The sequence below is a fragment of the Chelon labrosus genome, assembly GCF_963514085.1.
Source record: "Chelon labrosus genome assembly, chromosome: 4".
In the NCBI taxonomy this organism is placed as follows: domain Eukaryota; kingdom Metazoa; phylum Chordata; class Actinopteri; order Mugiliformes; family Mugilidae; genus Chelon; species Chelon labrosus.
In genome coordinates this window covers 17,146,907-17,171,730 of record NC_140340.1, presented here as the reverse complement: position 1 = coordinate 17,171,730, position 24,824 = coordinate 17,146,907, and the positions used below count along the sequence as shown (strand labels likewise).

Genomic DNA, 24,824 nt, shown 5'->3' with positions numbered 1-24,824 from the left:
TGGATGTTTGGGAAAATCGGTGTGACATTGTCTGGGGACCATGAATGTCACTAAGTCTGGTGCTGCTACACCCAACCCTTGGACCAAAGCAGGAAACTTAACTGGACAACTAAACCATCTTCACAAAAAACTCTTTTAGTTGATGAGATGTGGCTAAACTCTCTGGAACAAATCAGAATGTAATCTTTTCGTAATGAAAAGAGAAAAATTAAATTCTTAGATCTTCTTAGATGTCGTTTTGCTGTTTTTATTCAAACCAATGCAATTAATCCTGAGTTCAGTTGTGCCTATAAACCTTATCTCTACTGTGAGTTCAGTATCTTTTACATTATATCTCCTGGACTCATCTGGAGCCACAGCAGAAAAGTAACAGGTACACTGGCCTCGCAGGTCATCGTCATTGATCTGCTACAAGGTCAAAAAGTAGAAACTAGGAATACCTGAGTGGAAGTGAAACAGGACAGGAGTGGAAAGTGACACAAACGAAGAGGAAAGCCAAAACAAGGGGAAGAGAAAATATCAGGCTGATTGGACAGAAGGGATCGAAGGTCATAGAAGAGCTGTCAACCTGTCAACGCTGCAGCTTCTCAATGTCTAAACATTTGTTTTACCTCGCATGGGCTGACTCTTAAGTCGCACACTTTGAAAAGCCAGTGTGAAACATATTAACATGTGGATCAGTAACTTATCCAGCCCGTCTGTCATATTTAATTCGGCAGAACTTCTTTCATTATTCGCTATTATCATCTCTTTTCATTTCAGCTTTGCTATGTCACGTCTCGCTGTTCAGCTAAAACCACAATTTCCCACAGGATTAATAATGTAGCTCGCTGTCAATCACATGCTGAGGAAAAAGGCTGAAGAGTAAACTCCTTCCTGCTGGCATCTCAACACCCAACAGCAGAAAATACCAAGGGATGATGTGGATGGAACTCATTAGTGAGTGACATTTAAGATGCAATGCAGTAACATGAACAGGGGATTCATAACATCAATAGAGTGTGATTGACAACTTCTAAACTGGTGGAGGTTTTCTGGCTCTCCAGTGAGCGTCTTAACAAAACAATCAGAAACTGCGCTATTAGGGATTCATTATGCGATCGTATGTAAAGCACAAATCTATATTTGGTAACCATTAGTGGACATCCCCAGGCAACAAGGTTACAGACACAGCCCTTTCTCCAGGGTGCATAATAAATAATGTTACTGCTGCAAATGTAAATCCACAGGAAAGGGATTTATCTATGCTATCAAACTGAGAGGAGATTGGTGTAAATTGAATTTAGTGACTTGTTTTAGAAGGGATGATTTTTCATAAACTTGGCTTTTTTTTTGCAGACAAGCTTAAGTTGTCATTTTAATATTATTATGTATATTGTAGCCGCTAACATCATTAGACTGTGCTACACCAACATTAAACCCCCTTATATAAGCTGCAGCAGGCATACCCGAACACATTTAAAGTATATTTAAATGTTTTCACAAACTAATCAGCGCCTCAGCAGTTACAAGCATTCTCATGCATCATGGAAAAGACTGGCCTTTATATTTTCAACCCGATTGCACCATCTTGCTCTAGAAGTTAGTACGTTTTCTGCTACATAGCACACAGATCTTCATGGTTTACCGGCACATACACACACAGCCCACAATTCACCAACAAAGATCGTGCGCTTTAGATATGCAAATAAGTTTATTAATTGACAGGATCCGAGGAACGGAGAGATGAAATGGGTCGAGAGAGCGGTACGAACGAGGTCGAACGCGGAGATGCGTGATGGTCTTTAGATGCGGAGGCCTTTCATGTCTTTCTTTGACAGGGAATAGTGGAGATGAACAGGAAATAACGGATTGAGAGAGAGATGGGATGACACTCAGCAGAAGGTGCCGGCTGGAACTGCACCTACGCCACTGCAGTGAGGACTATAGTCTTAATTTATGGGCTCGCTCCCTCAACCAGATGAGTTATTGGCCCACAAATGTGTTTTTATAATCAAGTTTGTTTACACTGTATATCTCCTCATTAAGTTCCCTGATTAACATGATTACAATAGGCCTATCCCATGACTGAATTTGGGGACTGAAAGCTGCTGTTCTGGTTGTAGTCATGTATCTTGGTGACTCTGGGTAAATACCTTGACGGGTTTCTTGCGCGATGACTCGGCCTCGTTGTTCTCAGCCTCCTCGTGCTCCTTGCTACCTTGGGGCAAGTTGGAGTAGTTGGCCAGGCTGCTGAGAAGAGACGACACCATGGGGCTGGTGTCCATCTCCTCCTGCAGGGACACAAACAGACAGGAAGGATGCCGTCATCACTGTCATCTCAGCCAACCAACTGAACTATAAAACATCTCAAGTGTACCCGGTGACGGTTCCCATCGATCCCTGGAGATATTTCAGATACTGAACAAAAAGTGCTCACGCAATAAAATGTTATTTTTTTTTCATTTTCTATCTCCATCTACAATCCCACAGAGAACACAATGTAAACACATTTGTGCAAAGCTGAGGCAAATTGCCTTGGTGGATTTCTTTCCTGTGGCTGTGTGAGTTTTGCTTGCATTAACCTGAAGTTCCCACATGCCCTTCGCACAGTAATTACCCTCATTAATCGATGTCAGAGCCCCTATTCAATCACTGAATTGTGTGAATGAGTGCATCCTGCTTCTTACTCTCATGCCTGATTGTGTGAGTTAACAAATAGAGGTGCGTGTCTGTGTGTGTGTGTGCGTGCAGAGGATTGTACCTCAAACAAGGCCATGTTCTTGCCGTCATACTGCTGGCTCTTCTCTGCGGCAGCATCGCTGCTGTTGATGAAGGGGCTGCTCTCCTTGGGGTTACTGTCGCCTGGAAGAAACAGAGACACCTCTACTTTTAGACTGGACTGAAATAAAGCAGACACAGAGAGCACACGAGCAGAGAGACTCACGCACATTCGTGTCAAAAGAACTCTTTTGTAGGCCAAAATGAATGACTATTTATTTATTAATTACTTTAATGTTTAAGCGAAGAAAGACACACAGGCAGGAGGCTTAAAGCAGAGGACATCTGCCAACAAAGGAGAGGAGGCTTGTTGTCTCCATAAAGCGGCCACAGTCGGAGCTGCAGAGAAAGAGAATCATACCTAATGGACTGTGCATTCACAATATGTGCAGTGCTATATATTCCATATGGCCACGGAAAGAACACAAACTGGAACATCTCAATCAGGTTTTCGCTACACCGACGACATCAAAAGACTGAAGAATAATAAGAGATGTTTAAAATACTCGACAGCTTTTTTTTTTCTTTTCAAAACACAGAGCAGCGTGATGTTATTCAGGCGACAGCTCGCTGAAGGCATTGTGGCTCTATCGAGAAGCATCTGTCCACGAGTTCACAGGCTCAGGATGCAGGGCCAAGCTCCAAAACAAACAAACCCTCAGAGCACACAGCACCGAAAGGGCAGCCTATAGCTCCAGTGCAGACTTATCGATTCCCGTTTTCCGAGATCATTGATTTCCAACTGACACATGAAAATTTATTTCAAGGAGCATCAGGCATTAGTCAATCCATTTTTCCATCAAAACAATCACTTCTTAATTATTTTTTTTTTTTTAAATCAATAACCCGACTGCAAACATTAATTACATTACACATCATTGAGGTAAGGAATACGGTTCCCTTTGCTGGAATTGCAAGAGGTTTATTATGTTTTTATGTTAGATATCCGTGGTATCAGTAGGTACACAGAGGGTCCTGCATTCACAGGTTTGCTTCCTTAATAAATGTAGCTGCAGCTAAGATTTAATGGGCGAAGCTACAAAGACTGAAAATCTGAGCTGCATTGTTGTTTATCGTCATCTTTCTCCCGCAGATATATTTGATTGCAGAAAAGTCGAAATTGAAAAAATAATCCTGTCAACGACTTTCTCACCGACCTAGATAGATCCTGCTTTTTACTACACAAAGAATATGAGAACAACACAATTATATGTGGTATATACCAGTGTGAAGTAGTGCAACGGCTCTGGTGCAGCTAGTTACCATCAGTTTGGTTCATTTAGACTAGATTCAAAGCAGTCAAACTTTGACTAAATAGTTAGCTAGAAGTTGTTTTTGTTGCTGAAAAAATATTCTATATTATAATATATATTATAAGGATTTCATTGCAATAATTACAGATAGACGGATAAATTGTCCGGATAAATGTTAATACATCAGAGCGATATGTTGGCTGACCACGGCTGACGAGTGTTGAGAATGAGAAAAACAAATTGGCTCCAGTTTATTTTTTATTCATGAAAGACCCATTGGTTACCATAGTAATGCATTTATTAAGGACTATGCTAGTGCATGGCTTTATTCTGATCATTTAAAGTGAAAAGGAGCTCAAACAAGCCTGTGTCGCACTGTGTACTTTGAGAGTGATTAAAACAGAACAACATATGCCTTTTCTATGGTTAAGACCAAGTGAACAGATCTGCACATGAGAAACTCTGAGTAGAACTGTAAATAAGGCACGATACTGTAAAATGAACATCTGCTCAATAGAGAACTGTAAAAGAGTGACGTGTTACTGTCGCCAGCCTGAGCTTTGAAAAGTTACTGCACAGGCAAGTCCTCGAATTCCTAAAGATAAAGATCTAGAATATCTAGAATAAAAGCACAGGACTAATGACACCTACACAGATCAATAAAAGCAGCTGACTGTAATGGCTTTAACCCCTGTGACCCACTGCGCAGCCTCATGGAAATTCAAGAAGTATACTGTCTGCTTTATTAAACCTCAATATTTAGAGCCTTAACCTTTGATTCACCTCAGTACTTGAACTGCTTCCCGAAAAATAATTAAATTCAAAACCACTTTATTCTGCAAGTACAATGAAGGTCTAGGCGGGGAAGGCTGAGTATAGCTGTCTTATTTGCGCCTTCTCCTTCGAGCGTCTCTTGAGGGAGACAGCAGATTGCTCTCCCTCTGGCTCTCGGTCTTGTCTTGGACTGAGCACCGCGAGACCGAGTTATTTATAGCCAGGATGCCGCAGCCATGTGCCATGACGTCGGGGCATCGCTGACAGTCGGCACACTGTTCTACGGAGACAGAGCAATAGGGCCACTCAGACGGGCTCGCAGAGAAAAGGGGCCGAGCAGGAAGATTCGGGGCACGAAAAGAGCACAGGGAGAAAGCAAAGAAAAAGGCAGCAGAGAGGTTAATACGCAGAGATAGAAAGCAGGAGAAGAAGGCTGCAGATGAGAAGATGAAGAAAGACACAGATAGATAGGGTGAGAGTGAACTGTGACAGGGAGAGAGATACGGGCAGACAAAGACGAGGAAGCGAGATCTGAAATGGGAACCCGCAGAGGGACAGAGGAAGAGGCGAGAGAGGGAGAGACACAAGCTGTACCTCCGGCTGCAAAATGTATAAGCCTCTGCAGCACTTAAGGTTCAGTTCACTTTGACCCGCAGGTTAAAACATGCACAGTTGTTAAAAGGGAGGCCAGAGCAGCCAACAGAGGGCTTTCAGAACATCTGGATTATTTAGTTGTTGTATTCTCAGCTCTTTAGACCGGGTGAGGGAGATACGACTCGGTGCAGCACTGGAGACAAACAATATAAGTCATGCAGTGAACGGCAGACGTTAGAAAGACAAAGATTTATGGGGGAAGAGCTGCACAGTATTCAATGTGCATGTACATGCACAAACAGACATACAGACACTCTCTATGTGCTGCTTAAGCCCCATCATCATACACAGTTTGTAGCTGACAGTTGGTCAACTCTTCTTCGTAGTCACTGCTCTATGTTTGAAAAGAAATATTGTCAACGCACCAGTGCCGTTCCTGTTGGGTTCACCCACTGCTTCAAGCCCGATAACAGTGTGGACGACGTTTCCTTGCGGTAAATGTTTAGGGAGATCTGTGTTTGTGACATGTGCCCGACTGTAATACAGAACAATCTATACAATATACAAAACTGTACATTTACCATGTCATATTCTACTTGGAGAGCATATCCTCCCAATCATACCTGAGCAGTAACTCTCATACTTGCAGTAATGTAACACATAAAAAGACTCAAGAGTGATGAGACTACAAACAGTGTTTCGGTTGTGTTGCAGCGCCGTGAACATGCATCAAGACGATCAGCTGTTAATGAAACAGGTGATGAAGAGACAATGGCGGTGAAGCACTAATGAAACAGCTGACGCAAGTTTATTTCTGGGCCTGAACAAACGCTACGTTCCGCTTTCTGAAGTAAATCACACAATGCAGTGCTTCGGCTTCGCAAGCACACTAATGTATCATCATACAACACCACACCTGTTAATGGCGGCTAAAAATGATCATGCTTCATAAGTTCTTGAAATCCCATTTTATCCCGCTGACTATCTCTCTCTCTCTCTCTCTCCCTCTCTCCCTAACACACACACACACACACACACACTCACACACACCACAAAGTCGTATATCTGTGGGTTAATGCCCCAAAGACAACTTTTTCAATCCTATCATTTATCTCTACATGGCCCATTTCTCCTCATCATCTAATAATTAAAACTCCATCATCAAAGGAATGACGGATACCCTCGATTTGCAAAAATGACAGAGTTTCGCTCTGACCGCATCCCCCAAGCAGCTTATCCCTCCTCAATCTGATGGGATCTGTCCAACAATGGCTCTCACTATCAAAGCCTCTCACTATCTGTGGTCAAAATCCAAAGCTTTACTGTTCATTTACTGAGCATGTGATGGTCCCCAAATCCCCTACTAAACACAAACACTGAATATGCTCTTCTGTTTTCTACAGTGCAGATCCTACAGTGCTTACTATGTGTTTATTGCAATCCTTGGTGTTTTAGCTTTACTATTTTGGTATTTGGGTTAGGGTTAGGGTTAGGGTTACTTTCTTACACTCACTGGTTTCCTATCCTCAAAATTTTATTGTTTAATCTTCACTATGAACTAAAATTGTGTCTTGGTTTGCTTTGCTGCAACGTTATGCAGCACAAGGCTATCCGAGTGTAGTGGTGTTCATCAGACTATGATGGATTTTGTGGCATACTGAGTCCAAATACATCAAATTCACCAGCCCACATGTGATCACAGTCTAACTCTCATAATCAGTCTATTAAATCTTTAGTTACTCTGTTGAAAATGAATTGTTACAATTTTAATAATCAAATATTTATTTCATGCAAATATGCCAAATATTTTTTGGAGTTTCTTTAATGTGAGGTTTGACTCTTTAGCGGTGTTGTTTATCAGTAGATTGAATATCATAGGAACACAAAATCTGTGTTTGGTGTACATCCTAACCATTATTATGATTTTTAATGTTGGTGGAGTCAGTCGCTTAAAAGGGTTTGGGGGTTTTGCTGTTGTAATGTGGCCACGAGAAGTGATTAGTTCAATAAAGAAAAGACACATGTTTTGTTTTTGTTTTTTTCCTGCTTTCTTGCAACTTCCTTATCGGTCTGCTCAAGGTTTCAATAAACGTCTCTTCATGTACATCAACACCTTGTGCTGTTTTTCATGTTTTTTTTTAGTTGTTTCTAAACCATTTGTGTCTGTGTCAGGCTGCATCCTGCTGGGGATGGCTGCTGCCATCAAGGAGTGTCATTGCTATGGGGTGGGGGTGCCTGGTCTGGTCTAGGTGGGTGCTACATGTTTAAGTAACATCCACATGAATGCCAGGTCCAAAAGTTTCCCAGCAGAACATTGTGTTGTTACAAGACGGTCAATGTTATTCACTTCACCTGTCAGTGGTTTTAATGTTGTGGCTGATCGGTGTATCTCACGTGTGTCTATTCAGTACTCTCTGTTTTCTCTTGTCTGTCAGTATGAGCTACACCAGGAGTGGGGGGACACGTCCAGTGTTTGAGAGTAAATACAACTTCTTGTGCAAACGAGTGGATGCCCGGTCCACCGCTCTCATTCTGACGATTCACAGTTTTCCAACGGATCTTTGAACAGAGCCACAGAGGATTACTTGGTGAGAAGTATTTGACTTTGTTTTATTGATCCTCCTTGTACGATGGCGAGGTGGCGACAGACACAGTTATAGCTCCCTGTCTCTCTTCCAGTCTCTTGTGCCGTCTCTCTCTTTCTGCCTGTGCTGTGTCACGCTGCCATACTGCTATTTCTCTCTGCAGACTGACTTTAGGGGGAAAAGCCAAAGAACTGGATGCTGCTTCTTGAGGAGCTGACTAAGCAGAGGCTCTGGGACCACCTGTTGTTTTGGTGAGTGCGTATCACCGTGCAAGGGTGTGTATATGTGTGATAGTGCGTATACTTGGCTCAGACCCCACGGGGTTGTCCAGCAGCAGAAGAGCGGCTAATTAATCTTAGTCTGGGCAGAGATGGCTGGATTTCCGCCATTTTAAGGACACAAACTACTCACTGTGCTGTTGAAAAATGAGGCTTTTCGTACACGTCCTAAATTTATTCACAGTTACCTCATGTACGAAAGTACATGAGGTAACTGCCTTTAGCATGCCTTTAGCTGTCGGTCAGACTCACAGTGGAACAAACAGTGAGAATATATCCTCAGAGACAAGTTTAATTTCATCTGGAGAAAAATGCTAGAGTGAGGAGTTTAAATGAAATTAGTGGGACGGAAATGAACAATTTAAAAAAGATAGACAAAGTTGGATTTTCTGGCTGCGTTCCCCGCCATTGTTCCTTGGTGCATTGCCAAATCCAGGCAGGTCAGGAGTTCACGCGCTGATTCTCTTGTCTCCTCTGAATGTCAATACACTAACACATTAATTCATGTCTAGCAATCAGCACTATCGGCCTCTCTGTCTCCGACTCTCTCTCTGTCTCGGCTTGCGGACAAACTGGGTGGAGTCAGGTGAAGGATTAAGGTCACTTTAATCTAAATTCCAGTCAAATCAGGACTGGCAGTGATTTAACACGTACCCAAACATATCCATGTGCAATTCCGGATAAAAAAAAAAAAAAAAAATATATATATATATATATATATATATATATATATATATACACGTTTGTCTAAAATTGACCTAAATGGAAAAGCCTACAATTACAAAGCAGTATAGTTTTTTATAGAGACGGCACTGGAGTGATAACTGACCCTTGGACAGCAGCAGATATGTGCAAATCTAGTCCTATCTCAAATATGGTTTAAATCTAGTGTATGTCGCAGTAATAATAAGAATGTTGTACAGATAAATCTAAATATGGAAAGTTTATGCAGAATCAAGTGCAATAATTTAGTTTTATTTTCCATGAAAGCTTCCAGGGGTCCACGTTATTTAATTTAGATTTATACATTTAATCTTCATGTAAACCTTTTGGGTTTTTTTAGCGGCCATTTTGATCTTTTTGATAAAGCTTAGTGTTTTTTAGTAATCTATTCATCTGTGCATATATTCAGGAGTATCTGCTGATGTCGAGACTGAGTTCCAGTACGTGAAATCATTATATACATAGCTGTCTATGGCTGACTCTGCTAATTATTTTCTTGATTGACTGAATAATAAAGAAAACCGAGCTCATCACATTTACCCACATCCGCTGACCGAACAGCAATATTCAGTTATTTTATTAAATATTAAGTGTTTCACCGATACATTTGTAATAATTCCAAGTCAGTGTATTGTTGAGTGCAATGCAGATGTTGCAATGAATTAGATAAAAGGCGTCAAATATATAAGTTACGGAGAATGTAATTTCACCACTTTATTAATTGGGTTTCAATGTCGTAAAGGTGAATTACCATTTTTTACAACCTGGACCTTATTTTTGGCATAAAATACGATCGTTTACTCACCCATATAACTTTGGTGTCATTTGGAGTCGTTCGGAAGATATTTACATCCACGTATATCCATATAATGGGAGTGACTGGGGCACCGAAATGCAGCCTCTAAATAATACATCATCTGCCACGAAACTCATTAATTTCACCAATATTTTATTATGATACGCTAGTGCTATTCCCCGTTGAGTCTGGAGTTACCTGTTATCATCATCCGTGGTCTGTAGATTGACCTACTAACTTCTGACCTGGATGATGTCATCTCTGAGCGCCATGTGCACCCTGTGACGGTCGGCTTGTTTACCTGTAATTTGCTACTGCTAGTTTTTTGCAACATGGCTGAATACTTTTCAGATTCTGAGGTTGTGGACGACGACTTTGTTTATGATGGACGACCTTAACGTTTTGAGCCAGAGTATACGGATGAGGAGCTCGTTGAAAGGAGGATGCGGAGGCAGAGAGTGGAACAGCTGGCCAAAGAACAACAAACTGCTGCATGTCCCCAAATAGACAACAGGTAACTCTGGACTCAACAGGGAATAGCACTAGCGTATCATAACAAAATAATGGTGAAATGAACGAGCTTCGCGGCAGATAATGCGTTATTTAGAGGCTGCGTTTCGGTGCCCCAGTCACTCCCACTATATGGCACAGAAATGTGCAAAAAACAAACAAACAAACATATGATTAATGATGCTCTAACTTGTACATTACACTGCAAACCCATAATCCTGGGCTTATGTTTCACTGAAGTCAAATATACTTCCTCCAGCAGCACAAAGTCAGATTCTCTTTTTATTTAAACTACATCATTCATTTATTTGTAAATTCCACCTTAGTCAGGTTATGACATAATTATTGATCATGTTCTCGCTCCGCTGTAGACATCTATTTATAACTAAGTACGCAGGCAGGCAGGAGTGAGCTTATGCATGTTCTGTAAAACATTGCATTTACAAGTGATTTACACACTTTCAGGAGCACAAACATAATGTACAGAGGGGAAAATAGCAACAGTGTACGGTTACATGACCACATCTGCCCACACACACCGTCATAAACAGATATTCTCTCACTCTCCTCCCTCCGATCGTGGCTCCAGCACCACATCAGAGACACAACAGCCTTGTATAACGAGATCTCACACTCTGTGTTTTCTCTGTCTCCCACTCTCCACTATCTAACCGTCTTTATTCTTCCTCTCTCTGCCTGCTGCTCTATGACGGGTATTTATGGTTACATGTATGTAGGGAACACAAGTGTGGATATGCACCTAAAAACCGCTCTGCTCCCTCGCTGTGCTGCAGGACAGGACCTGTGCCTTGATCAGTATTCAGTTTGGTGCTTCGGCGGCGTATGAATTTTAATGCGGCTCTGCCTCACAGGGTACGACTTTGACACGGTCCCTTCTCTTCGGCTCCTCAACAGCTCCAGCAGAGATCCTCGATCCTGATTGGCTCCTGAGCTGTTGGCAGCTGATTGGCTGAGAGTGGAGGGAAGCAGGAGGATGCCTGTGCATGTACATGGGAGCAGCTCTTAGCATGTTGACCGGGCCTCCTGCGCATGTCACCGTCTGATGTCGGATGATGAATGGGTGGATTTAGTCCAATTTCCCTCCGCTCCTGCTGCCTCCCTTGTAGCTGTGCTTGTCAGGATTCATTTTTGTTAAATAGCAGGCCCCTGCAACGCCTTCCAAGCACCACCCTCTCTATCTGGCATGAAGCGCAGAAGGTGAATGTGCACAGGAGGAGACTGACAGTCAAATGCAAATAAGCTATCCCTCCCTTCTTTGCTTGTTAATCTCTAAGACTATCGGCCGGCACCTGGGATATCTCGACAGAGGAGGACATGCAGATGCCCAACAGCTGACTGAAAACTGTATTCACTGTAAATAATATTTTCTACTTTCATAAAGTCTTATCAATGTATGGCATCTTCACAATGTCATAGTGTACTGTTCAATAATCTCTGGCCGCAATATTTGATGGATAAGAATCTCCTTCCATTTGACACGAAAACAGATTAAAAAACTTTTCAGTAGCCTTATGGAAGGGTCTTACATTTCAATACATCAGATAATAGGAAGTAGAATAGCAGGCAGCCAGAGACATAGACAGATTTGTGGTTTTTTAAACATTGCCAAGACGGTTTATAGCCAGGCCTTTTTGCATTGCTACCTTTGGTTTCACATGGATGAAAATTACCTCAGCAGGTGATTAATTATTCATTTTACAAATAATATAAAACTGTGTTTCGTAAGGAAACATAACCAACACATATAAACACTGCTCTCCCTAAAGTTACTCCATTTCATTTCACCCACATTTACAAATACTATGAAGGAGTAAAGTGTTTAATCTTGTAAACCAAAACCCAACACCTCTCTGCAGCCATACCTCGGCTTGTTTGCCCGACTGTGGGCCTTTCAGCATGTTCGCTTGAAAAGAAAAGTGTCAGGCAGGCAGCAGGCTGCCTGGCATGAGGTGCAGCAAACGGCTAGCCATGTAAAGACAGCCACAGTGAGCCCCAGTGGAGCCTGGCTATCAGACTTCCTCCGGTCGTGGGCTGGCAACGGGAGAACACGCCGTGTCATGTCAGTCAGCTGGATGCCTCCTGCATGCATGAAACTGCCTGTGGGAGTGACTTTAGCTAGCTGCCTATTGCTGCTGTAATTGGTAAGCCACGAAGCCTAACTGTGCTGCAGGGATGAAGGGAAGAGATGAAAAAAGTAAATGAATTGCGGGGGTGGAGGTGAGGGAGTGAGCGCGGCAAGGAGGGAAAAGGATAGAGTGGGAAGAGAGGTGAGGCTGGGTAGGATTATACACTGGTGAGGTAATTGGTTGAGGAGCAAAGGTGTCCAACACCTGCTATCTTTTACTTTTTTAAGAACAGCGAAGTCACAAGACGGACGCAGGGGTAAGTGGCAGATGGGAGCAAGGAGGGAAAGGGACGCGGCGGGATGGAAGAAATGATAGCAGCTGGGAGACTGACATATTTTCATGAGGTCATGGATTAAAAATTCACCCCAACTTATCACATGCCAGGAAAGCAATTTAACTCGGAAACATAATTTCCTTCTGGGTGCTCTGGTGCCAGGTCCGGATGTGGAGCCAAGCGCTATCACACTTTTATTACATTTGGCACATTTTTTTTGGACAAGGGGGTTCTATAAGAGGGTTCAGCAGCCTGTGACAGGACGGGAGAGGTATCTTGGCCGAGTCAGAGTATGAAAGATAGGGTATAGAAGAGAGAGTGGGTTGGGGATCCAATCGCCTGCAGCTAAGCCTTAAAGATGGCAGTGATGGTTTATTCGATCGCCAGGTCTGATCGAAGGTGACAAGGCTATCATCTTGGCAGGCTTGCAGCTTTTCTGCTTCCCGATGGAACGCTGGAGGTGTGAATGGAGGTGCAAATTAACACCTGAGAGTCTTCTCTGCTGACCAACACCCTGGGATACGGCCATGTTCCCCATCCTACCCCACCTTGTCTTCCAACTCAGAGAGGAAGCAATCTATCCAAAACCCAGAGGACAGCAGGGGGAGGGCACGCCCTCCTCTCCTCTCGCAGCACTTTTCCTCATTTATTTCTTCTTCTCCTCTCTTTTGTGCCCTTATTCCCACCTCTCAAGACTTCTCTGCTAAACCTGTTCTCTCCTCCGGAGCAAAAACAAAGTCAACAGGCCAGACTATGGAAAACTTCATCACAACGAGGCAAATCTCAGAAATAGATAACAAAGAGAGTTTACTGTAAAGATGAACACAATCATAACTACTAAGTACATATCGAGAAAAATGTACTGCATGTACAGTCTATTTGAGGTTATTAGCTGATAAAGAGTTTAATTCCAATTATATTAATACCAAATTTTGTGCTTTTCTTCGTCTTCGTGTTTGAAGATATGTTTGGGTTTTGCAGAAGAAAAATCAACATGGCAGACAGACAAGAGACTGCTGCTGATGCTCACCATAGAGCTTAGCTGGTCTAGCTTTGCTCTTTAATTAAATTTTTCTGAATAAAACCCCCTTTTATTTGTTATTTTTTTGCAAACTCTGTCTAGTTTTTTACTTTATGTTACGAGACAGATTTTAGCACCTGCCATAAATCCTTCCATGTTCATTTTGGACATTCAACTTTACTGTTTCCGCTGAGGTCAACTTGTAGAAGGCAGCTTTAATGCGGCTTAATTTTAATTTGTTAGGTCTACACTGTTGTTGTTTATGCAGGACATAATCATTGAGCTGACTGGCTGGCTAATAATCCAAATCAGCCTACCAGCATGAAACTTTGGCTCACTCCACTGGGAAAACTTCCACGAGCCCAGATGGTTCGTCTGCCTCTGCTGGACTCTAAAGCTCTCCTTTTCCAATTGCACTAAACTCAAAGCTTGGGATCAGTCAGCTTCATGCTTGTTGTCTTTAACAAAAGAAAAAGTTTTCTAATATTCTTCCAGTATGACGCACTGACAGCAGTGAGATGGAACCAAAACATGCTTAAATGTTCAGTCTCTGATATACCACAGTTAGTAGCTTTACTGATGATTTGAACATCATACCAGAAGAGACAGAACGAGACACTTATTATGTAACATGGCCAAAAATAACTTCAGTGAAGTACTCCGCCATCCCCTCTGAAAGTCAGTGCTGAGGGGGATAACTCTACATCAAGTTAATTTGCAAGGGACTAACAGCATAAATTCAGCTGATTTACAAGGCAACAACATCAACAAGCAGTATGGGTCATAAAACTCATGCAGGCAGCTCTATCACAGTCCTGTTCAGGCATTTGACATTTTCAATTTGCCTCAAACTAGGACCATCACAACAGAGTATGCATCGTGGATATGGATGACTCATTTACTTTTCACTCTCCATCTTTATGTTCCACCTTTGGAGTTTGTATTTTTAACTCAGCTGACTATGAAAACTAATGAAGTGCACAAATGTCTAATGAGAATTGTCTCGGCTCTGTTAGACAAGGACAGAACTGTTTTATCTAACAGGTGGCAGTTCTATTTTATCTTAATTTAAGCAATGAGACTTTTAATTATTAAGTCGTTCAAATAATGCACTGTCAAACCCCTCATGTATCTGTCATTTGGCTTGCCGAAAAACTCCTCATTAATGCAGTAATTACACACATGCTTCCGTCTGGGATAACTGCATTCAGCTAGTGGAATCAGTGCTGAAAAAACAATTAAAGCTGCATTGCAGTAAACCATTAACAATGAGCTGAAAGGTGTTGAGACCGTCCAGAGATTTAAGGAGTTCTTTGCAGGTTTTGACACTTTTCATCATTATACATTGACCCATAGTTGGAATCGAAACACTGATCAAGTTCATCTGCACCTTGTGAGCCTCGTAGTTCTGCCTCAGTGCACCTGACATTTTAAAGGAAATAAAAAGAGCCAGGAAGTGAAAGAGCAAGGAGGGAGCGAGAGATCATCTGTAATGAGCTGAGTTTATAGCCTATCAACTTCAACGGAAGAAGTAATAGAGGGAAGACAGACTGCAGACTGAGGCACTGCAGCAGGAGGACAGAGAGACGGACACAAACAGGGGGGCAGACGGACAGACAGAGCCACGCACAAAAACACCAGAGCTTTTTTTTTTTTTTCATGAGTCTGGCCCGGGCTGATAAGACTACAGCATTCTGGGATTTATCAGGTGCCTCAGTACAGGTGCATTACCTGGTCCGGCTGAGTGCAGTTCCAGTCTTTTACTGATAGTATACACTATATGTGAATTGGTGAGTGCATGTGTGTGTGCGTGTGTTAGTGTGTGACCACTCTGCCCAGAGACCCACCACAAGACTGAGGCTCATTTTGTCGTGTGGATCTTTGCGGATATTTCTAGTCTCTGGAAGATAAATAAATAATGGAACGCTGGTTTGGATTTAGACAGAGATGAAAGCTTTAAGAGCTTTTTACAGCTGTGCCCCGAGAGAGAGAGAGAGAGAGAGAGAGAGAGAGACAGAAAGAGAAATGTGGAACCATGTAAACGTACACAACCAGGTCCGCAGTCCACATCTTGTGCCCTGGTAGCGCGACTTGAATCATTGCACAGAATAATATCAACACTAAATATGGCTTATTAAATTCTTATGGGTGTTAGTGATCTGCATTTCGTAAAATATTAATTTTATTTATTTATTTTTTGGTGCTTTGGATCCTTAGCTCCTTTAAAAAGCTATTTTCTCTGTAGACAAACTTGAGAAAATGCACAAAAGTAAAAATACGGTCAAATGAAACCGTAAGTTGAATCCAGAAAGCTCTGAGAGTTTATCTCTACTCTGCTGTCTCTTTTGGTCTAGACAGTTTTTTTTAAATAAAAATGGAAGAGGAAGTTGTAAGAGAGGGCCTCTGGGCAGAGGAAGAAAGTGAAGGGGCTGTGTGAAAAATTATCCACTCTCTCTCTGTATCTTTTCCTCCTATTCACCACCTTCTCTCTCTCTCTCTCTCTCTCCCCCTTTCCCTTTGTAGACTACAGCCTGGCTGGTAGGAACTGCTGTTCAATTGAGTAAAGTGTTTTGTGTCTGTGTCTGTGTGTGTGTGTGTGGGTGTGTGTGTGTGTGTGTGTGTGTGTCAAACTGCGTCCTGGTGGGCGCACAGACTCAAAGACTGTGGCTTTTGTCTGCCTTTGATTACTCCTATGAATTATGCATCCTGTACCTCTGTGTTTGTGTGTCCACGTGTGTCTTTGAGTGTGTGCGCGTGGAACCGAGCCAGAGACTGCGGTGCTTGGTGACAGTGACTGATGCTGCTTTGCCCTTCTCTGCGCTCTCTCGCACACATACAATCGCGCATATTCACACAGACACACACCGGTGTACTGTATATACACAGCAGGAAACTCAGTTAGTGACTGATACGTGTCCTTGTTCGTTCTTTACTGTCCCATCTCAGATTAGCCCTCAGAGATCTGATCCTGAACTTCTGTGAAGGTCAAAACATTAAGTGATGCATCAACAAAGGTGTATTACTTTAATTAACAGTAGGCGTGAGAGCCAAAGGTACAATTTTTTTAAAGAGAGCTTTCAGAATTTTTCACAAAACATGAAACAGAATCCATTTTTAGTGAAAAAAATTGAATCATATCGATCCCAAGATGTCCAAAATCCACACGCATTCCCCGAGCTACAAGTAAGATGAGCACATCTTTGTTTTTGTCTGATCACTGCCAAAAATACTGAAATTCAGCATGTGAAAGGGATTAAATTGCTTCCACAGTAGTTCTGACATAAAATGGCATGAGCCCAGATGGGATATCCATGTACAGACACAGATAGTTCAGTTTACATATACTGTGGTCAAACATATTCCCAGTGAGCTGCGGGCCTGTCAAAACGCAAATGGCGGCACTTCATAAAAACACATCCTTAAAGAACATACTGTCAACCTATTTGTATAGTGGAATTCCTTAAACAAAGATGAGCTGCTGTATTGTTGGGGTATATTTGGATATTATATCAGTATCTCTTTATCTACATAAAATTCACTATACAAAACTAGCTACAAGGTAAAGCCTTGCAACTGAGCGAATCATGGCAAATGTAGCATTGCATCACATCCATACAACTGTTTAAATGCTAGCATAATATCTCAATAATATCACTGTCAACTTCTAACAACGTTCATGTCCACTGACTGTTCATGGATGAAGCCTCTGTGACGTCCTGTTGTAATGTCACATCTGTGGCTGAAGCTCAGTGTGGATGTTCTAGTCGTCGCCATCTTGGAAAAAAAAAAATCATTCTTCCAAACATCTAGGTAGAAAGTTAGCAACCTGTGATGGCACGCACCTGTCGCTAGACCTTAGCTAATACTAGTTCTTCCATTTTCTGCTTTTGAATTACGCACACACACTACTGCCACCTGTTGGTATGGAGAGTTATTTCCTCTCACCCAGGCACAGAACACAAGTGTTATGTCTGTGAAGGTTCTCAGTCATCCAGGCCATGGAATAGCCAAAAACGCTAAAGAAGGCCAACTGGACTTGTAGAGTTTCTTAAAGACGTTTCGCCACTCATCCAAGTAGCTCCTTCAGGTCTAAAGGACTGGTGGGGAGTTGGGGTGTGAATAGGCTCATCTATGGTTGTTAACCATCAGCTGTTAATGACTAGACACTTGCATGTCATTGGAAAAGCCCGTTCGAGCCCATCATTGGAGAAAGAGCACGGAGAAGCTACTTGGATGAGTGGCGAAACATCTTTAAGTAACTCTCCAAGGCCAGTTGCCTTTCTTTTAGCGTTTTTGGTTATAACATAAGTGTTGGTTGGCCGTCGGCTTCAGCTTTCGTGGTGTGTTCAGATGCAACTTTTTTGTCCAGGCATGAAAAACGTCACAGTCGGCCTTCGTTGACAAATTGTCTTTTTGTCTTTCAGAAATTTTGCTTCAGATCACTGATGTGCTCCTACGCCATTTCCAACAGAAGCTTTTCCACAGGTTACTCAAAGCAAACAAGCAAACCAGGTAAAAGGTGTTATTTTCATTCCAGGGTTTTTCTTTGACCACATGAGAGTTACGACCCGACCTCAGTCTGAATGCAGTATTCTGACGCAGCACTCTATTGATCATAACTTTTTATCAAGTGGCCTTCAGCTGCCATGGTTACATCACCACATCCGTCCATCTTATCTTGTATCTCAGGCCCTGGGGAGGCCTGCACTGCCGAGCAGGACATTAGGGAGAGCCTCCTCACTGATAGTAGAGGAAATCCCCTTGGACGGTGGTTGCTGAGCGCAGAGACGAATTAGTAAGGCAGGATGTTTTGAAATATGCAGTGGTTTATACCGTAGCTGCTTGGACGCACCATAGTCATACCTCTTTCTGACAAGCTAGCAAGTGATGCATCGGCCCAGCTGTCTTTCCTCTCGCTATTTTTCTTCTGTTGCAACCTGACTCTGCCTTTCTTTACTACAGTATCTCTGTACGTACAACACGACATTCAGAGGGAAAGTGGAAAAGATACAAAAAGGGTAAAAATATTGGGGATGAAAGATAAAAGGAGAGAAAGCTTGGAAGGTTAACTGCAGTACTGTGGAAGAAAAATGGCTGCAGTAGCGAGAGAGAGATGCAGTACAGGATATGAGCTCAGGGGAAAAGCCAGAACCGAGATAGAAATTGAGGAAGAGATCAACAAAGAGAATCCATTCGGTCCAGACATGTGCTGCTATCGAGATCCATCCATCTCAGACACAATGCACACGTCTCTTCAACCCACACCACATTTGCAGTGAATAAAAGATCCAGTCTTTGAGATATAGAGCCGAGAGTTGTCCCAGCAGCTCTTCAGGGGACAGCATGCACAGTATCAGCCTTCTAATTCGGTTATAGGTTTGAACATCCTCTCTCACACCTGTCGTCCCTCTCACCATCTCCCATGGTTTAATTCTTTCAGTCGCAACAGGAGGGGGAGCAAGGTTACATAATCAGCTTGAAACTTTGTGCACTGTTTCTGCTCTAATTGCAAAACAGATGTGGATTAATGTTTTTTTATTTTTACTTAAATGATTTCTTGTATGATGCTACGCAGCCTTCAGCTAAAACTTAAAAAATGGGAGAGGCAACCAAGTAAACAAGTCTTTAAAAAACAAAATTTCATGGTATTTACAAGTATACAGACTGACAGAAATGAAGCAGGGCCACATATGTGGTTATCATTTGCAGTGAGGCAGAAGATATTCAGTGACCTCACTGTGTTGTTGCCCCTCTGTAGAGCCTGGCACACGGCAAACTTTGCACAGTTGCAGAAACCATAGATTTGTCTTGGACTGAGAATGGGGGCAAAACAAGTTTAACCTTGCGAAGATTAAATGTTGTGTAATTTTTTTTTCTTATTCTGCAATCAATATTTAATAAATACTGCAATGCTATTGTGGCTCTCAATGTAAATGTTCACAATAGTACAATCAACTGCATATTATCTGTGTGATTTCCATTTCCTTGCAACTGTATTTGGTAAAGCTACTCAATTACTCAGGTCGACCTTTAGACTCTCCTTTGGTTGCTCTTATACAGTACAGGTTAAGCCCCTGCGTAATTACTCTGTTGAAAACACCTCTGGTGGATGTGTTTACATCGACTGTACAGTGAAAACTGAACATCCCTCTGGATGTTAAAATCCCAGTTTAACTAAACAGTCTTCACTCAAGTTGAAAGTCTTGGATGGAGTCTGGTTAGTTTGTTTCAAAATGGATTAGTGGATTTTCAATTAAGATAGCACTATGGTAAGACAGCTCTTTATTTAACTCAATCTATATACATGTCGTCACCTCATGCAGATGTGGGATATAAAACTTCAAATGGATAAAAATCCAAGCATCAACCATCAGACATCAGCTAGATATGTTTATGCTACTAATACTAACAAATATTAAAGAAATGTATACCACACTACGATTGGTTGAGATGCAAAGGAGAAACAAAAGAAAAAATAACAGAAAATGTTCCTCCGGCGGCAGAAGTACCATTCAGTTTGAACCAGTCAGCAGGCTGCTAATCTCCCTCTGTCCTCCCTGCTTGCATGTATTGTCAAGTATTTGACAAGCCACCTTTGCCAGCTCCCAGCCTCCAGCTGCAGGACTGGCACAGCCGCCTGTGAGGCTCCCTCGGCGAGATATAATGGACTCCCACCAAGAGGTAGTTAACCAGGCCGCCATTTTGCGTAGTCCTGTGACGCCACCATCAATCGATGGATTCTTTTATATTTATGGACAATGATGACACAGCTTGATTGTAATCGATACCAGACAGTAGGGCGAGGCCTTCAAGAGACTGTCCATGCAGATTTTTTTGTGAGAACTATAAGTTCACTGGTAAAGTACAAATTTGCTTTTCTGAAACAAGTCTGTTGTACTTTGAATGGTGCTTGCTAGGGGACAGTCCGTGACACAAAGTTCTTGAATATTTTATTGGGACTGTTTTGCCCTCTAAACTAAGAGTTACTCACCATAAGTGTCCCAGCAGGCTCGCTAAAAAGTGCCTTAAAATGCCAAACAGCTGGGATGCAGCGAGACAAAATATGTCGAAATGTGTTGATTTGTCTCTTAACAATCATAATGTTTAATGAGGTGTCCTTGGCTGTGATAGTCCTGTGATAGTCCTGTTCTGGATGTCAGTGATCCCCCATTCTGCCACGTTCTTCCTCTGCTGTAAAGCACTGGGCCTGTGTGATGAATTTATCCTGTCAGCGACTTGTCGTAACTGCTGAGTTTATTCACATCCCTCCGCTGCGTTCTTTATGAATACTGAGTGTCCAACTGTGTGTGTGCACGCGCCTGTCACTGTATCCTGAATACTAAGTCTTAGACTGAATCTCCCTGTACCATGAAAGTGTGTGTGTATGTGTGTCCTTGAGCTTGATTGTGTGTGCAGATTAAGTTAGGATGTGACTGATGTCCATGCTTGGCTATCCACGGCACATCTTCTTAGCCTGTCTGAGTGACGGCAGGGAGACACGATGAATAAAACATGAATTCAGACACACTGTCAGCAGACACAAGCGTCCGCGGGAAGACATGACGGATGTTCACATGTGTGTAACAGCTCCTTTATGAGTTAACATTGAAAGATTTAGAATTCTTGCTTTTCCAGCACCACCCAAAAAAAGCTGTAACATTTACAGCTTCTTCCAAGACCTTTTTCTTTCTATTAGCCACACCAACACTGTGACTGTGTTGTAAAGCACAAAACATCAAACATAAAAATCCCTACCAACGTTGCCATGGCAACATTGGGATAAACTGTAAGAGCGTTGAGGCTCGCCAAACTTTTAAACTACCTCCAACGTTAGGTGAAAAGTTAGTCTAGTATTTTGGTTTATAAGCAAGTACTGACAAAACTAATAACATTTGCTTCAGGCTCACCTTCACTTTGTGTTTACAGTTAAGCAAATGCTAACAAACAGTACTAATCTATGAGCTAATGCTAACATGCAATTCCATGATTTTGGATGTGGCAGAACAAACATACTGCCAAACATGCAGCATGTCCGCGTTGACATTTCATTTGCATCCTTCTCAGTTTTCTGTAGTCACAGTTCAATGTAAAGTTAAAAATATACTTTTACTGTTCGCCATTATTTGTGCTCAAAAAACTTTAAGCTATCTTTTTTTACATTGTGAATGTTAAAACGAATGTTTTGCTTCAGTCCAGATAAAGATGCAGATGTTCTCAAAGTGCAATGAAACATGAGTCTGAGCATTAACAGGGCACACAGCGGGAAATTGTGTATCGGCACAATATGCAGAACATCAAGACTCACTACATTCAAAATGTGGCCTCGGGGAAGAGAAATGCATACGCAAGGCAAAAAAAAAAAAAATCAACATGTCTTTAAATCTACGTTGACAACCTCTTTCATGTCCCACAGAGGTGAGCATCGTACACAGCTGAGTCATTTATGACTATGACATGTTACACAGCGTTCTGTCTCTCAGCTTAACCACGCCACATCCATGAGACAACCTCCTCCCTCCCCTTTGACTTGATCTTCTTCTTCTTTAATTCCCCAGCTGCCTCCTCATGTCCTCATCCCTCGCACTTTTCCTCACACTTTTCCCATCCATCATCTCTGTCTATCATAAGCAGCCGGTGGTCTACTGTTAGCCACTCTGTTGGTGGATTCCCACTGATGAGACCCTGGCACTTACTGAGCCTTGGCAGATGTGCTGCTGGTGTTAAGCACACTCCTCCTAAGTACACTTGAGCTTCACTTAAGTACACGTCTGACAGAAGCCTTCAAAGTGCAGGCTGACCGGGCGCCAGCTGATTACTGCGAGGGCACTGACACCAGATCAGGCTGGCTCCTTCACAAAAACAAGATGCACAGTGAAATCTTTAATGAAGCAATCAAGTCTTTTTTGTATTTTTTGTTTTGTATCAAAAAAACAGTCAGTGGAACTAAGCGATTTGTTGTCAGATTATTTCAACTATGTTCATTTAACTAACTAAGGAGTAGTTTAAAATGCTGTTTTTATATATTTGTCTTCTTGCCAACAGCTATTGTATTGGTAAAGACTGTGTGTCCCGAGTTATCTTCCCGATCCCCATAAATCTACCTTCCAAAATTATGTTGCTTATTTTTATGGGAGCTGACTGTGGGATTGGGTAAAGCTATGTTTTGGGTTTTAGACTTTGAGGCTCAGTGACTTCGACTGCAAACTATTATTATTCAAATAATCTCTTCGTTAACTTAATCCTTTAGTTAACGACTAAATAATAGAACTTCTCCTATTAAACATTTAAATGTTTATTCAAACGTCATAAAGACATATTTTAACATGATAGAATATTTTTTTACAAAACTTAAGATTTACTTTTTGTAGACCTAACTAGAAAATGTGTCCATTAATTAGCAAAGAAAGTGATTTACCTTTAAGGATGATTTTAATTGGAAATGCACCTTTAATATTCATCTGCAAATGGTTGCTTACACCCACTTAGAGCGTAACATTAACGTGAAGTTACTGGTTAAGTTTTATAGTTCTATACGTGCAAAAAAATAAAAATAAAAAATGCTTACAACTTGCACATTTGCTGTAAAGCAGTATTGATATACTAGCCATTAGCATCTGCTCTAGGGAGTCTTTGTTGAGTTCTCATCGGAAATAGTCGAGGACACAACGGTGACTTCCACGCACTGAGCACAAACCAACAACCAGACAAAACTCTATGAGTTCAGAAAGCGGACGATCTTTTCTGTTTAGTGGCAGTGCTCCACTGGTGAGAAGTTTCATGTTTAGAAAGGGCTGAACTTAATAGGTTTCTGTTTAAAGAAGTTCCACACTTTTTGGATTTAGGCATTTTCAGGCATTCTTGACGAATCCAAACACTGCTTACGTTCCAACATATTAGACAAAGGACAAATTATATTATGTTTCTTTTTCCTGCAATATTTTTAGTTAGAGTTCAGCTTTTAATGGGATTTATTGAAAAGAAGAAAAAGAAATGCTTAAAAGAAGTATTTTTTTTTTTAATGACATAGAATTCACTGTCTAAGAATAATTTTACCTCAGTGTAAAAAAAAAAAAGAATATTAAGAGAATTATTCCTAAAATGTGTTAAAGTCAGCACAGCAGCTGTTTTTAAAACGCGTACTAATGACCTAACCAAATGATATGACCACAGGCTCATTTGAACTCACACTAAACTCATTTTTCATAGAGATTTCCCTCTTGAATCATTAATCATTAAATTGAGCAAAAGCTACACACTGAACCCCGAAGATTAATGACTACTGTCATTATCGATGAATCTGCTGACAACTTCCTTGATTAAGAGATTAATTGTTTAGTCTACAGAATGCCAGAAATGACATTCAGAATAGTTGGCCATTTACGCCTATCAACTGACTTGATTAATTGTTTTGGCTCTACTATAAACAACATGAATAAACACATAGAGTATCATTCCCCTGGGTCTTGTTGTCCTTGAGGCCTTCTCTTGTTTTCAGGGTCTGTTATATGACCTGACCACGTTTAACCGCAGCAGCTTTTTAAACTGTGACATTAGGACTCAGCGCAGAGGACAGGGGCCCTTTTGATATGAACGTGTGTGTTGCTTTCCCCCGCTGCCTTTGAAGATGGACGCCGGAGAAATGCTAATTAGCCCGGGCCACGAGGCTGGACGCGTGCACAGTTCAAAGAGTGGGCCGGTTGCAGCTGAACCTCAAAGCGGCGGGCTGAATCTGTTCTGCTCTGAGGCTCTTCAGCTACCGAAGGCCGATGCCTCAGTGGAGACACCCTCTCTACCCCTTTCATTACATGCGTTATACATCTAGAGTGTGTGGGTATGACTGCCTGTGAGTGTTTGTAGATGTGTGGGGGCCTCTGAGTGCATATCCTTTTGTAAGCACAGCAAAATGAGAGGCTCTTGTCCTCAGTGGCCGTGCATTGGAAGACACTTTATTCTCCATGATGCTGCAGATTTGAAAGCTGCACTCTCTCTCTTTCACCGTCTGCTTGTGCGTGGTGCCCTTTTGAAAGTAACACAACCTCGCTTCCAAAATCTCCTGCTGGATGTTTGTCTTCTTTTTGACATTTTTAGTTGTTTTTTTGTTTTTTTTTC

General features: G+C 41.9%; 1 protein-coding gene across 1 annotated transcript in view; it reads right to left on the bottom strand.

The window, feature by feature from the left end:
• The window catches only part of slc12a5a (solute carrier family 12 member 5a), a gene marked incomplete at both ends in the record, with an annotated part of 85,256 nt that overhangs the window by 37,618 nt on the left and 22,814 nt on the right, over nucleotides 1–24,824 (bottom strand). Inside the window, 2 exons of the mRNA XM_084543374.1 lie at nucleotides 2,136–2,273; nucleotides 2,744–2,837. Coding sequence (XP_084399500.1) covers nucleotides 2,136–2,273; nucleotides 2,744–2,837 — 232 coding nt within the window. The remainder of the gene's footprint in view (nucleotides 1–2,135; nucleotides 2,274–2,743; nucleotides 2,838–24,824) is intronic.